Source organism: Myzus persicae, unplaced genomic scaffold (genome assembly GCF_001856785.1).
Source record: "Myzus persicae strain clone G006 unplaced genomic scaffold, MPER_G0061.0, whole genome shotgun sequence".
NCBI lineage: Eukaryota > Metazoa > Arthropoda > Insecta > Hemiptera > Aphididae > Myzus > Myzus persicae.
Genome location: NW_019104244.1, coordinates 173521 through 188778, shown reverse-complemented (window position 1 = coordinate 188778; position 15258 = coordinate 173521). Strand labels below are relative to the sequence as shown.

At 25.3% G+C, this 15258-nt stretch overlaps 2 protein-coding genes across 4 annotated transcripts in view; one reads left to right on the top strand and one right to left on the bottom strand.

Annotated features, from left to right (window-relative positions):
- The window catches only part of LOC111040396 (potassium channel subfamily T member 2), a 175206-nt gene that overhangs the window by 136422 nt on the left and 23526 nt on the right, over window positions 1-15258 (bottom strand). For all 3 annotated transcript variants that reach the window (XM_022324303.1, XM_022324305.1, XM_022324306.1), the window contains exon 2: window positions 2005-2104. The gene's annotated coding sequence lies outside the window, so the exon portion shown is untranslated. The remainder of the gene's footprint in view (window positions 1-2004; window positions 2105-15258) is intronic.
- LOC111040397 lies at window positions 5043-6280 on the top strand. The gene is made up of 4 exons (XM_022324309.1): window positions 5043-5438; window positions 5521-5673; window positions 5743-5816; window positions 5898-6280. Exons 1-4 carry the CDS (start codon window positions 5341-5343, stop codon window positions 6275-6277), a joined length of 705 nt encoding a protein of 234 aa, XP_022180001.1. The 5' UTR covers window positions 5043-5340; the 3' UTR covers window positions 6278-6280.

The window sequence follows — 15258 nt, the reverse complement described above, 5'->3', positions numbered from 1 at the left end:
AAGTAAAAATGTCCCTGTACTTTTTTTTATCAGAATAATTTAAGCAAAAACAAATAACGTATCTAAATTAATATAGTCAAGATATATGGAATGTCTTTTTTTTAATATTTGGACTGTTGCTATTAATATTATAGGTTTAGTCTATTAATAGGTATTTGACATTTTAGATTTTTTTTTCCATAAATATGAAATTTTTGATAAGTCAAAAAGTTTGAAAATTTAATAAATTGTTACTCATAAGTTGTTATTACTGGAATTAAAAAGTACCATAAATACAGTTAGTTGAATAACGAATTTAGTGATTTTGTGGTTCAAAAATATTGTTATTGGGGACTTGGAAATTGTGTGGATATTATATTACATCATACATTGTATTATGTATGTACTAATAAAATAAATGCAATGTTTTTGCAAAAAATTAATCAATCTACCATGTTACTTATACATTTAATAATAAAATAAATTACTATAATAGCAATATAAATGCATATTAAAATATACTTAGTTGATAGTCTCTGTTCAGAATCTTTTTTCTTGAGCAATGAATTCAACTTTGATATGTTATTATAGTAGCCTACCCAATAGTCAATAACATATTACATTCTACAACAGCTGGAGTACGGAAGAGCGGTTATTTACTTTCACACTGATATCTATTTGTGTATATTTTGAAATGTTCAAAAAGTTATAACTTTACTGACATTTATAATACATATGATTTTTAACATTTTATATTTATACCTATATAAATCTTAGTAAGCATTAATGGTTTATAATTTGATTTAAATTATTTATGGTAAATTAATTTTTAAAAACACGTTGTCCATAAGATAATTTTTAAATAAACATTACATAAAATACTGTGAAAAATCAATACAAATTAATTCTAAGGCTTTCAATTTTTTGTTTTCTAGAAATTAAAATATATTATTTTATGACAACAGTCTTTATACCTAAATAAATGGATTGTGTAATGACAACCGAGTGTACCTACATCAATAATATATATATTCATTGTTGTGGCACCAATCATTGTATTCTCTTGAAAATCCATTTGCAACCACATGAAATATTACGACGAATTGAACTCCCCTATGATTATGCAATATTACACACCTGTATGCGTCATAATAGTGTACATATGCTTAATAATAGATAGTTTTAACATAAACTCCCACGACCGAAACTCATTTTGAAAAACACCCACTGAAAGGAAACTCATTTTGGAGAGTATATGCCTAAACAATGACTATACTAACTTAGTTGTGGTTTATCTGTTCTATTTTCGCCGGCTAGTCAAACAATGATGAACGGAAGTTTATATTACCTTACCCATAGATACATGTCCTACGTCTTTTCCTATACCTAACCCTTAAGTTTAGTAATTAAGTGAAATAAACAGTAAACACTAATATAATATCTAAATCTTATCCATTTACCAAACATTTTTTTTTATAACAATTATGTTTACAAATAAGTGATTGGTTAATTTGCTATATGCTTAATTTTTTATAATCTACATTTTGGATTTAATTTTCAAATAATATTTAAGAACAGCAAAATCATACTAAGAATGTAAAATAAGCATAGGTAAATAAGTAATAAGTATACTAAATTAACTAAATTTTAAAGAAATAGTTTGCATTGAAATTTAAATTAAAAATGAATAGTAACTATTCTCAATAATATATGAGTACTTGATATTAAATTAGAATTTATTAAAATCTCAATGTAAATATAAATGAGTACAAATGTATATCAACCAATAATTGATTACCTATAGGCATAATAACCTCTAAAAATAAGTAAAATAAATACTTTTAAAACTAATAGTAGACAATCTAACATAACAATAAGAGATACTACATAGAATATGTCTAAAACGTTTCGAAATTAAATGGTCTACCTTAGAGTCATTGACCCATGCGAACGCTATTGGCCTAAATGCATCTATGTGTAACTTTCTACTGGGCGTCTACAAGCATTTTTGAAATTTACACTTACTAATGGCAGTAGAGTAGACACATATTGTAATTTGCCAATTCTTTCCCATAACTCGTCGTGTGATTCTGGGGAAAATAAATTGTGTGTACAATTGATATTTCTAAAAATAATAAAACTGTAAATAATACAAAAAAATTGTACATTTTTGAAAATTAAATGTAAATATAGTTGTATAGACGATAACGACACTCTATTAATAGAGTGACTGCATTTAAAATTGAATTTTATGGTAACGAACGTCCGTCTTATTAACATAATGTGTAAAATATTATTGGGTATTGGCTAGGTACCATTGGTATAATGCCCGTAAATATTGTTTATCGGACACCTATATCGGCTATATCTACATAGCATACATTATGTGTACTAAGCGTCGAGACGGCTGAGTTATCTTTTGGGGATAAACAATTAAACTTCAATAATTTTAATTGTATACAAACTGTACATTACATAGTAACATTGTTTAAATATTTATTTATGTGTACCATATATGTAACACGATGAATTTTAGGGGGGGGGGGGGTATTTTTTCTTCGTGGTACAACTACGCTGCCGAAACTTCTCGCAAATTCCTAGAGGGTTCAACATAATACTGTAAGTCTATAGCCCCCTAGTCCCCTCTATTCTATGCCTATGATATGCAAATAACATTAAGATATTATAAATATGATGAATAAACTATTTTAAAATAAATTGACAATAGAATTTAATTATTCATTTTATATATGAATACAAAAATAGATAATAGTTTTATTTAATATTTTATATGATATTATATGCTATACCTTTAATTTAGAATAGTTTTTTTTTTGTTTATTCAATTAATTTGTTTGTGAATTATAGTTTCACATATTTATTATTAGGTGTAATATTGAAACCACCTACCCTAAATATGTCAATAAAACAATTATAATAGAGTTGGATAATCGTTGTAACTTCTCTAGAACATTTTTTAAAACTTGTTTGTCCAATGATGGTCAATTTGATTATTGTATTGCATGAAATATCTAATACATAGTTAATTAATTTTATATTAAGCTTAATCTGGCCTACCATCTTTTATATTAATACAAAATATTCTACACCTATCAATACTGAGAATCGGACATACTCAAATCTCCTACAGTTTCTTAATGGCCAAAGAAGAACCACCAATATGCACAACCTACGGTGTTCAAGTCACCATCGACCACAATCTCACTGAATACCGAATATAACACAACATCAGAATTAGTCACAACCTGCCCAAATCACTAGCCAAAATACTCCATTATCACCCTCAATCCATAGCCAACATCATCCAATTCATCAAAATTTAAAATTAATATTTAAATAAGTACACTTAATAATACGTTATCGATTTAAATTATTTGTAAACCCAATGGCACACGTATATCATCGAGGGTATTGTATCAATAAAAAATAATAATACAATTATATTTTACATTTATTTACGTATAAACCATTGATCAATGGTAAAAACACAGAGAATATAATAATAATACAAACATTACATGGTCCCTTGTTTTTTCAATTATAATTACCTACTGAAATAGCCAATCATCTCCATTTAAATTCTCCCGCTTACACCCATCGTCATTCTTCAAACAGTTATGAGATTACTTGTACAATCATCACATGCAACTAGAATGTCCGACTTCATTGCAAAAAAAACACCAATCATGTGCCCTATCTTGCTTCGATGGAGTATACTCCCGAAGTGCACAAATGCGCAACATTATAATATTAAACTGCTTCCTCACCGTGGCTATTAAATACCACGATTTAGTTTTTTTTTTTTATAGTTCGGGGTTTTGTAATATAATTCGAATAAGCATTGTTATCTCCCATTATTTTATTTTATTTGTTGTTGATCTTCATTCGAATTATAACATATATTATAATGTAACTATTAAAGCTGTAATGTTCTCTAAGAAAACGAAAAGTAAATAATATTTTTAACTAATTGCTTATTATTAATAATAATAAATTATAATTAAGTAATCAAATTGAAACAATTTTTTTTATTATCGTTGACGAATGTAGTATAATAGAAATTATAATATATAGCACATGTCATGTTTAGGTATATTATTAATACATTATAATGTCTTGTTTTATTAAGTACCTCAGTATTGTAGGTATAATATAATTTATGAATTAACATTTTTATCTTTGCTAATCAATGTTATTAAACAGAACGTAAAATAAAATGCAACAAGTACATTCAATTATAATGATGATAACATATTAATTTAATTGAAAATTCATACCATAATAATAACCATTATTTTAATTACTCACTATTGAATGAAATAATAATGCATGATATTCAATGAGATAAAATTCAAATTAAACCTCATTGGTGTTTAAATTTATTAGGCTGTTGTCATTTCACTAATCGACCAATGGATAAAGTAAAAACACAACATTTACTGTTTTTAGGGATAATTAATAATGACATTTGAAATATACCTATACCTAATATTGAAATAGGTGACAAACTAAAACTGAAGAAAACACAAAGTTTAAAGCTAAAATTGTTTTATAAATAAATTCTAATTCTAAAGTGCTTTCAATTGATTTAGTAGGTAATCATATGGTACATCATAAAAAGCTAAATAACATAATTTTAATATCGTTGTATCTATTACTACCTTTTTAAAAGGATCTTGGTTCTGCGCTTAAAACATATTTTTATTTTGTTTACTTTGCCTAGGTACTTACTGGTATATTACAATCGATATTAGTTTTTTGAAATATTAACAGTTCTTTTCATACTGGTATTGTAATAATTTCAAATTTTACCATGTTGTGTAATTTAAATAATTGTTTTTGTTCAACAATTTAAAATATTTTGTTTTATTTTTTCTGCATTGAAATTGTATGCATATAATAATATATGCAATTTAAAAACAGTAAATATAAAACTAAATAACATTAAATTGTATGAGTAGGTATAATATATTATTTAATATGGTATCATATTAGTGATATTGTAGACATTATTTAATTTCAGCAAATACTATATACGACAATACGGGACACTTACTGCTGTAAAACCTGGCGACCGGTCTTATCAATTCCCCCCGAGATTGATATTAAATTGCCTAACTTTACTCCTTAAAATATGATGATACTTCCCACCATTTTTGAAGTTTGAATATCAATAATATTACATTCGTACAATCGTACGAAATATTAAATATATTCATATTAGTACCTACTACCTATATTACAATATAATATTAAGTATACTGTTAATTTGTTATCAATTAACAAAATTCATAAGTTAACGGCATAGTAATTACTTGTATTACTTTTAACTGCTTAAAAATGGTGTCCAAAAAAGTATGCGCTATAAATCATTGTAAAAATGATTTAAGTGGTCAACAGAGATTGTCTTTTCATTCATTTCCAAAAGACGTTCATATGTAAGTATCTGTTTATTATAAAAATCACTCTTAAATCATAATACACTAGAATTGTTATTGTTTATAATATTACAAATTACAGTTCTCAAAAATGGGTTAAGTTTGCAAACAATTCAAGAATAAATGAATTTATGAGAACTTTTGGACATTTACATCTGAGTTTAAATTATAGTATTTGTTCAAACCATTTTAACCCAGAAGATTTTGTACCAAACAGGGGTTCTAGTAGAAGATTGTAAGTTATACATACCTATATAGTATTAGTATTATATTATAAATGTTTTGTTTATGAATATTTTTTTAGATTGAAATATGGTGTAGTACCTTCATTAAATTTACCAGTTACATCTCCTCATTTAGCTAAACCATTGTTGAAAAGTAAGGGTTTGATACATTTGATTATAAAATATATACCTACTTATACCTAACTACTATAAATAACAAACAATTGTTTTTTAGGTTTAAAATTAAATTTCAATAATATTTTTGAAAATAGAATGAAACAAAATCAAATACACAGTCCAGTATTTTCTATGTATAAAAAATTTGATCGTTTAACAACTCCTAAAAAACTCACAAGTTCAAAAAAAAACATTATCCCAAAAGTTTCCGAGGAAAATAATTTTTTAACTGAAGAATGGAAGATGCATAAGAAACCAGTAAAACGATCACTTTTTGGATCAGATGTAGATGCATCAACATCAAATTTAGCAAATATGTTACCAAAAGATGAACATAATATTATGGATGAATCTAAAGCAGGTTTGAATATTTATAAAATGTTTCATTTCCGGTCTGGGACATGGTTTGTGTTGTATTTTTTTGTAATATTGTATTAAAATGTATGTACTACTAATTGTAAGAATAAGTAATAGAATTTAGATTTACGAGAGAAAAAAATTATTTACTCAGACATTTGTGAATTGCTATTAAAATAATAATCATTTAAATTATTATTTATAAATGTGTATTGTGAATGTTTTGTGGATAAATGTTACATAATTACATAAATATAATTGTTATATATTTATATATTAGTTTTGTCCACGATCTTGGTTTTGTGTAATGGTATATTGGTACCTATGTTATGCATTATGTTGGTTTAAGTGCTTTTTTTCTTGGTCAACTTTTGATTTTATCTAATAATTTACTATTATGTTTTTTTTCATCTTGTTGATGTCACCATTTTTAAAAAAACTATCTTATGATTTAATCATAAATGAGTAATGAATACATACACACATTTTTTGTTTTAGAAGTAATTTCTATGTCTGTTAAAACAAGAAATATTGTAGAACATCAAGAAAGTATTATCCAACAACTGAAGGTTAAGTTAAGAAATGCTCAGAAATTAATATGCAAGGGTAAAAAAACAATATTAAAACTGAAACAAAAAAATAAAAAAGAAGTGTATGACAAAAAATCCAAAATGGATAAATTTTTAAGATCTAACATGATAGCTAGGTCTGAATTTCGGTTAGGTCAATTGAAAAAAAGTGCAAAACGATACAAAGAAACAGAAAAGTCATTTGCGCTGGGTCTATATTACCACTCGCCTGTAGGCTATAAATTTATGAGATCATACCTTAATCTACCTGCTGTTAGATCACTGAGGAGATGGTTGCAGGGCTTAGATGTATCATGTGGTATAAATGAAAACATTCTGAATATCTTAAGTTTAAAATTTAAAACAGCTCCTATAAAAGAAAGATTAGTTTCAATAATTATGGATGAAATGTCATTAAAAAAATTAATATCATACAATTCACAGAATGATATATTTACTGGTTTTGAAGATTATGGTTCAAATATTTTTGAAAATCAGTCGTCACTAAAACATGGTAATCAAGCGTTAGTAATAATGATTAAAAGCCTTGTGTTACCATGGAAACAAATATTAGGGTTTTTTGTTTCTAGTGGTCCTGTATCGGGTGATCGTCTTAAACAAATTATGATACATACTATTCAAAAACTAATAGAATGTGGTTTGATTCCAAAGGTTATAATTTGTGACCAAGGATCAAATAATATGAAAATGTGAAAATTGTTTGGAGTGACCATGGAAAAACCTTACATCACTTATAATAATGAAAATATATTTTTTATGCACGATCCTCCACACTTACTAAAATCTGTTCGGAATAATTTAAAAAAATATACTTTTACAAATGGACATGAAAGTTATTGTTGGAAAGATATTGAAGACTTTTACAATATAGATAGTAAAATTAAACCACGATTAGCAAGTAAATTAAAAAAAATTCATATAGAGCTTCCACCCTTCTCACCCATGAGAGTTTGTTTAGCTGCACAGACATTTAGTAATTCAGTTAGTGCAGGAATTTTAACATTAGTTTCATTTAATCGTTTGAATAACAAATCAACATTTACTGCAAAATTTGTTAAATTTTTTAACGACTTATTCGACTGCTTTAATAGTATTAAAATGAGTGAATCAGTTGTACTTAAAAGGCCAATAACAAGAAATTCAAAACATTGGTCATTTTTAGAAGAAGCTCAAATATTTCTTTCAACTCTTAAAGTTAATAATAAACGAAAAAATATCCCCCCTTGCATACCTACTTGGTTGGCAAGAAAATATTAATTGTATTAAACTCTTATACAATGAATTAAACATAAAATATGAAATTGATTATTTATTAACCAGACGTCTAACCCAAGATTGTATTGAATGTTTATTTTCAATTTTAAGATCAAAAGGAGGTAATAATGTAACTCCAGATGCATCAAAATTTTTTTCTGCAATTCGAATGACTATGTGCAACATGTTAATTAATCCATCTAATAATGCAAATTGTCAAAAAGATGCATCAATGTTTTTAGCATTATCCAAAGACCTAAGAGTAAAGAATAAAGTACAATTGCATAAGTTGGCTGACAGTGATTTTGATTTTTCCAACAATTATGAAGATTTTCTTAGCAATATGAATATTAACTACATTCTTATGGATAACGAGACAGCAAATGGTATATCATATATAACAGGTTGGGTCTGTTCTCAATTAACTCATAAGGCTTGTGTTGAAAAATTGGCATCCAGTAATAAATCTGAGAATAGTGCTTCTTTCAACATAGATAATACCTTAATCAATATGAAGGAATACCATGATTGTATTTTATTGTACCCTTTTACAAAAACACTTGAATTTACAAAGCATATAACTGCATTATTCAATTCATCAATTGAAGAATTACTTTTTATAAAAAAAGAAAATATTAAAAGAGATCAAAAAATATTAATTAAAACTATTTGTAAAAGATATACATTAAATATTTGTGAAAACTGTGAAGATACATTTGTTGAGAAGTATTTAAATGTCAGTATAAATAGTTATGTAAAAAATTGCAATGACTCTTCTGTACCATATAAATATTTAAATAATAAAAAGTTTAAAAAAATTACTCATATTTAATATGCCTACCTAACATTATGTTAAAGTTAAATTTATTTTGTTAGTAATTATCAGTACAAATATTGAAATATGTAAATAAAATGTAGTTATACTCTTATACTTTTCTTATTTATTTTATAAAATTTTATTGAAAAAAAATTACAATAAAGAATAAATTAAAGAAACAAACCTTGTATTTTTGGATGAAATATTATTAGGTTGATGCAATGCAAAAGCAGTTTCGTCACCGACTCCCAGATCAAGTAGATGAAAAAAAAAGATGGAAATATATTGAAACTAATGCAGTAATAACTAGTTGGTATAAATATTTTTTTTCATATAACATTAATTTTTAAGGGGTAAATTACGGCAACCATAACTACAATCTCGGGGGGAACTGATAAGAACTGGACGCCAGTTTTTACCATAGCTGTCCCGTATTGTCGTATATAGTATTTGATTTCAGCCCTTAGTATAAAGCAATGCTTCTGAATCAACTATATATATATATAGTATGTATTTATATTGTTAAACATTTGTTTAGAGAAAAAATAGAATATAACCGACATCATCGTAAACTAATAAATTCCGTCTGCTCGGACTTTAAAATCATTATTTTCTGAGTTTAATGATATTGTTAAACGCAAAGAGCTGCAATGCTTGCAAACAAATACACATGTGTATTCAACCTGAATGATAGGTAATAGGCATGTGTTTATTTTTTAGACCTTACTCAAAAAATCTGTTCATGCGTATTATTTGCTACTAATAACGTTGTTGCTGAAAATTGTTTTGTTGGTCCCAAATGACATAAATCGGTAAAAACACAACAAGCGTTCACAGTGGATTTCTCATAAATTGAATTTCAAATTTCTCCATTTTTCGCTTTAAATATAGCATATAGATTCTAATATTGTATATAATTTAATTGTATTCTGTGTTTTTTGGTTGGGATTTGGATAACTTTAATATTGTATAATAATATATTATATTTTATATTTTAACTTCAACTGCCTGCTGTGCTGTTCATAGAATCTCAGAGCAAACATGAGAAACACCATCACGGCTCCCAACATTTAATTTGCTAATTTGTATTTTGTGTTTTTTTTTAATTATTTCATATTTTTGTATATCATAAATTAGTTAATTTTAATAACATTTTAAAAACATAAATTTTAAAAATGTATTACATCGACGTACCTATATTTAAACAAATAAATATTATAAACATTTTCGCAACAATTTATTTAAATTTAATTGGGGTATATATGCTCCAGAACTTGTATACCAAGTCAATTTGACTTCGTTTTATACATAAAGTATTAAAATAAAATAATGACGAGCAGTCTTTTGTTTTTGTATCTAAAATATCAAAATATTATAGTAACAATATAGTTAATTGAAAATAAATTTACGACTGTATACTTAAAAATTAAAATATTTTCTCAGAGATTCTGTAATGTTGGAATTAGTAGATATTGGATTTTATACCGGTACGATTTTAAATGTTTGAATACAAGTCATAATATATTTAATTATATTTAATAATAAATTGTTGAAAATCGTATCTCATTAATTATTTTTAAGAGTCCCTATCATGAAACTGTAGAAACCTCCCATGAAAAATGAAGTGCCTACACCATAAGATCTACTCAAAATCGTTTTGAATCATTATCACAAGTTTTTTTATTTATAATTTTTAACACCCTAATATCATGCACTGAGGTGAAACGAGTACCACTTGAAGTGTTTGCGTCCAACGTGCTAATACGTATATTCTTGTTAACCTATTGTAGGAAATTTATTTAAAATAATGTCACCAATATTTGCATATGACGAGTGTAAGTACCGAGTGTATATGGTCTTTCCGAAGGGCGTATAGTATTGCGTGGACAGGGGCTAACTCAGTACCTATTTAAACAGAATTTTTAAACGAGTAATAAGTGATTCTATATCATTCAAACAAAAGCTATTCAGTCATACCAATTTTCAAGATTTTTTCTCGAATGCCTTATTAAATCCCGAGTAATTGCTTTTCACGTGAGTTATTTTATTTAAATGAATACCTATCTATAAATTAATTATTAATTAAATATTTCATTATAGAAGATTTATCATAACGCTTCAATAAATAAAATATCATAAAATTAAAACCTTATACCTACGAAAGAAACAAAAAATAAGAAGTGTGTACACTGTACTACCAGTATAATATTATATCTAAAAATATATTTGATTAAATTTATCTAAATAAATATAACATTGTTATCTTTTAACAGACATTTTTAATTTAAACTATGTATATATTTTTTTTATACATTCAGTAAAATAACTTAATTCAAGAGATTTTATAATAATTGAAAAAACCCATACATCGTCGACCATAAATAGTTTTCAAATACAAAGGCCTAATGACTCAGTTGCCAGAGGTTTCTCTTAAAAATAACTAAAAATATAAAATTATATTTAAGTTAAATAATAATTAGAATTTGGTGTGCATTATTACATTTATTAACGTATGTAGAGGGAAGAGCAAAACCTCCTACCCATAAAGCTCACACTACACGTCATATACATAATTCCACATTTTTTTTTTGAAGAAATATTTTATCTAATAATTTAAAACGTTGATAGGTATTAGTGCTATAGTATTTTCCAACTTAAAACCCCATTTAGGATCATTTTGTATTACCAATTGAAATTTTAATTTTATACAAGTTGAAACATAAAACATTAAATTCAAGATTGTTAAAGCATGCACTATCCATCAACGTGGTTGTTTATTTCAAAAATTGAAGTAAAAATAATAAAAAATATGTTTTAGAATTTATTGCACTTGGGTTCTGGATATTTTAAATAAATAAGTATACCTATATATAATATATATATGTATAAAGAGAATAATGTTAAATTATGGTAATTTTTTTACTTGGGTATTAATATTTTTTACTATCATTATAATAATCTACATATTTCTCATATAAATTATAAATTATAAATAGATATCACCGTCTCTAAATGACGCAATAATGCAAGAAGTAATCGATTTGTTACTTATATAATATTAAAAAAACTGTTCAAGATAAATATTTGTGTGAAGTACAATTAAATAAATTTGTGAATACAGCCATGGTGTGATGTGATTATAGCAATGTATAACTTTATATTATATTCATTATATTTTAATTCGTTGTTAACAATTTATTATGAGATATTAATTTCGACAAGAGTCTTGAATAATATTATGTAAAACAAAACATTCTACTTCAAATTGTTAAAACAATAAAACCTTTTTAAAAATTATTTAAATTATGGAATAATAAAAATCGAACTGTGTATCAAAAAGTTATTCAAACACGAATTTTCCTAAATGTAGTTTAACGACTTGAAATTTCATTTATTAAAAATAACACTATATTTTATATTTTTCAACGTACATAAAAAATCAATATGTTTAGTATCATTAATATCAATACTTATATAATATAATATATAAATATTTTTTATTCAACCGTTTTTGAAGGTGTAAAATAAATCATTATTTTTACGTTATCCTTATAAAAACACATAAGTGTTTTATTCATAAATACAATTTCACGAGGAAATATATACCCATGTTTAGCATAAATCGGAGCTGGATATAATATCAAATTAAAAATGGATTACTGAAAGAGCTTTGATGGTGAACTTTGGTTTATGCATGCCAGTATTGAAATTATTTTCCATTAAGTTTTCTGCACACGACGAATAGACTTACACATAAACCGATATTGGGCTTAATTTTGAGGTTTTTTTATTGAAAAATATAATTTGTACGTGAATCCGTAAACGGATCTGTACAATATACGATATTATAGTAAAATCAAAGAAAAAAAACAGATAAATATAATAAATATTTTAAGTTTATAATTGAATGCCAGCTGTACTTAGTACCAGTTAAATACCACAATGCATTTATTATTTTATGTTTGAACTATGTCACCACTCACTAATACCTCTATTTTCAAAATATTGTACTTAAACGAACAAGGTGCATATTATAAGACTATGACTGTAGAAATGCATAACAGTGTTACGATATACACTTATAAGAGGTCCGCCATCATGCCATCATTAGTAAATAGTAATTAAATAAAGTTTGGAATCCAGTCCGACATTTATTTGTAATTTATAAACTAGTTAAGACATTTAAATTGTTTATAAAATAATAATATTATAGAGGTTCAACATTCAAGTGTTTCAATTAATTTAAAGGTTTAAACAGTAAATAAAAGCTATTCAAAATGGTTTATTACATTTTTAAAAATCTGATGAAAACTATAAGTAACCCAAACAACTTTAAAGTTACAATGTGATGGCATTGTAAAGTCTATTTCCTTGTACTCTCATAATATATATAGCTTTTAGTATAGCCGCAGGATCTGTTTCTCACAATGTTCTTCAACTACGGTTTCGAAACAATCAGAAACTTGATTTTAAATCGAAACATTGTACTTACTATTGACTTCATATTTCAATTCTCATATATCCCAACTTTAATTGTAATATTTATTAAAAGTATTAATGTCAATTTCAAATATTTCTGCCAATTATAATTTATAACATGAAAGTAAACACTAAAAACAAAAAATAACTTAGTATTCCTACAAATCTCGGCATTTCTGAGTAAATAGTAATCATCGTAATTCATATTATATTATAGGTTGTTTTACCACATAACACCTTACTGTTTTCCACAAAGTTATTAATTTACTATTCTTATAGTATTATATAAATTGTAATATAGAAACAACGTAACGTCAATAATTAATGGGTAACAATAATATTAGGTATTTTATTTATTAATAATTATATTAGAATTACTCCGCAGAAAACATTTATATGATATGTAATATGTAAAAATAAAAAACTTTCTAAAATTAAATATATTATAATATACGGTTTTATTTTAATTATTTGTGATCATTTATGTTCTAAAATGCACACGTAAAAACATTATTTTATAACGCCGAAAAGGGCGTTGTCTTACTTATTTCCTAAAAGATAAATTACACCCATCGCAATAATACTACAAGCCAAGTAGCTTATATTTAACTAATTACTTTCCTTTTAAGCATTATGATTGAACTTAAATAATAATATTATTGTTCTATAAGTAAAGAAATATTTTGAAACGTACTGCAATATAAAAAAATAAAATTATATTGACAAAAATAAAACTCCTAAACAGTTTACTAACTGTGATATTTTACTTTATCAGTTCTTTTCGTAATATTGAGGAGATATACTATGAAGTACCTAAGCTTGATGTAATTTAAGATTCTGAGCGGAAGGATATACTAAAATGTATTTTCAATTTATATACTTTGCAATTATTAAGTAATTATTAATATATTGTGTAAAGATGATTCAATAAATAAATAATAATAAATATAAATTCGTTGCAAGGTAAATAAATAAATCGATCGATTTTTTTTGGTTATCAATTCCTGTTGGCTTTAAGTACTAAAATACAAAATGTGAAATAAAGAAAATGAAAGATACACATCTAGGGTCAGCTTTTTACTTAAAAAATAATAAATTCGATTATAAGTCAAAATATGAAACACAAATATAAAACTTTCTTTTTCTGTAAACGTGGTTACATAAATAAACAAATAAAATGCAGAAATTTCAACATAAATATGATTGTTTATAAATTGCCACTAGTCAAATTCGAAATAAGTAACAAATAAAAATGGTACGCAGTAAATAATTATAATTTATTGTGAAACAATTTAAAATGTAAATATTAAATTTTTAATTTGTTAACTGATGTACTGTAATAGATTTGAGGTTACAGTTATGCTGCCAAAATATATAATACGTGAAATTGGATTTATTTATTTTTTAACTTATAGATACCTATACTGAATGTTATATTCTAGATAATTATTTTCTAACCCTAGCACGAAATTCTCATAGCTATAAATAGTTACATCAAATTATACATTATGATTATACCTTCAATAGATATCATAGTTCGATTATACTATACCTGCCTCGTGAATAAATCATAGATGCAGCATATTATATAAAATCAATTATGTTCTTAAATAATTATGAACAATTATAGGTTGAAAATACGATGTATTATTAATAAAAAAAAACAAAACAAAATAAAAAAATAATTTATACTCATATCTAGTTCATAAATCATCCAAAATGTTTCATCGTCACGCACTGTCTGTGTAAATGCATAAATAGTAATACGGACCAACGTGCATTAGTAACAATACATTTGATTATATAATGGTTGTCATGCATAATGTAGGTAGATTTCTGTAAGCCCTTTATTCTAAATGCGTCCAATAAGTGAAAATATGACGTGAATTGAACAAAATTATGAAATCGGTGTTAATTTTATT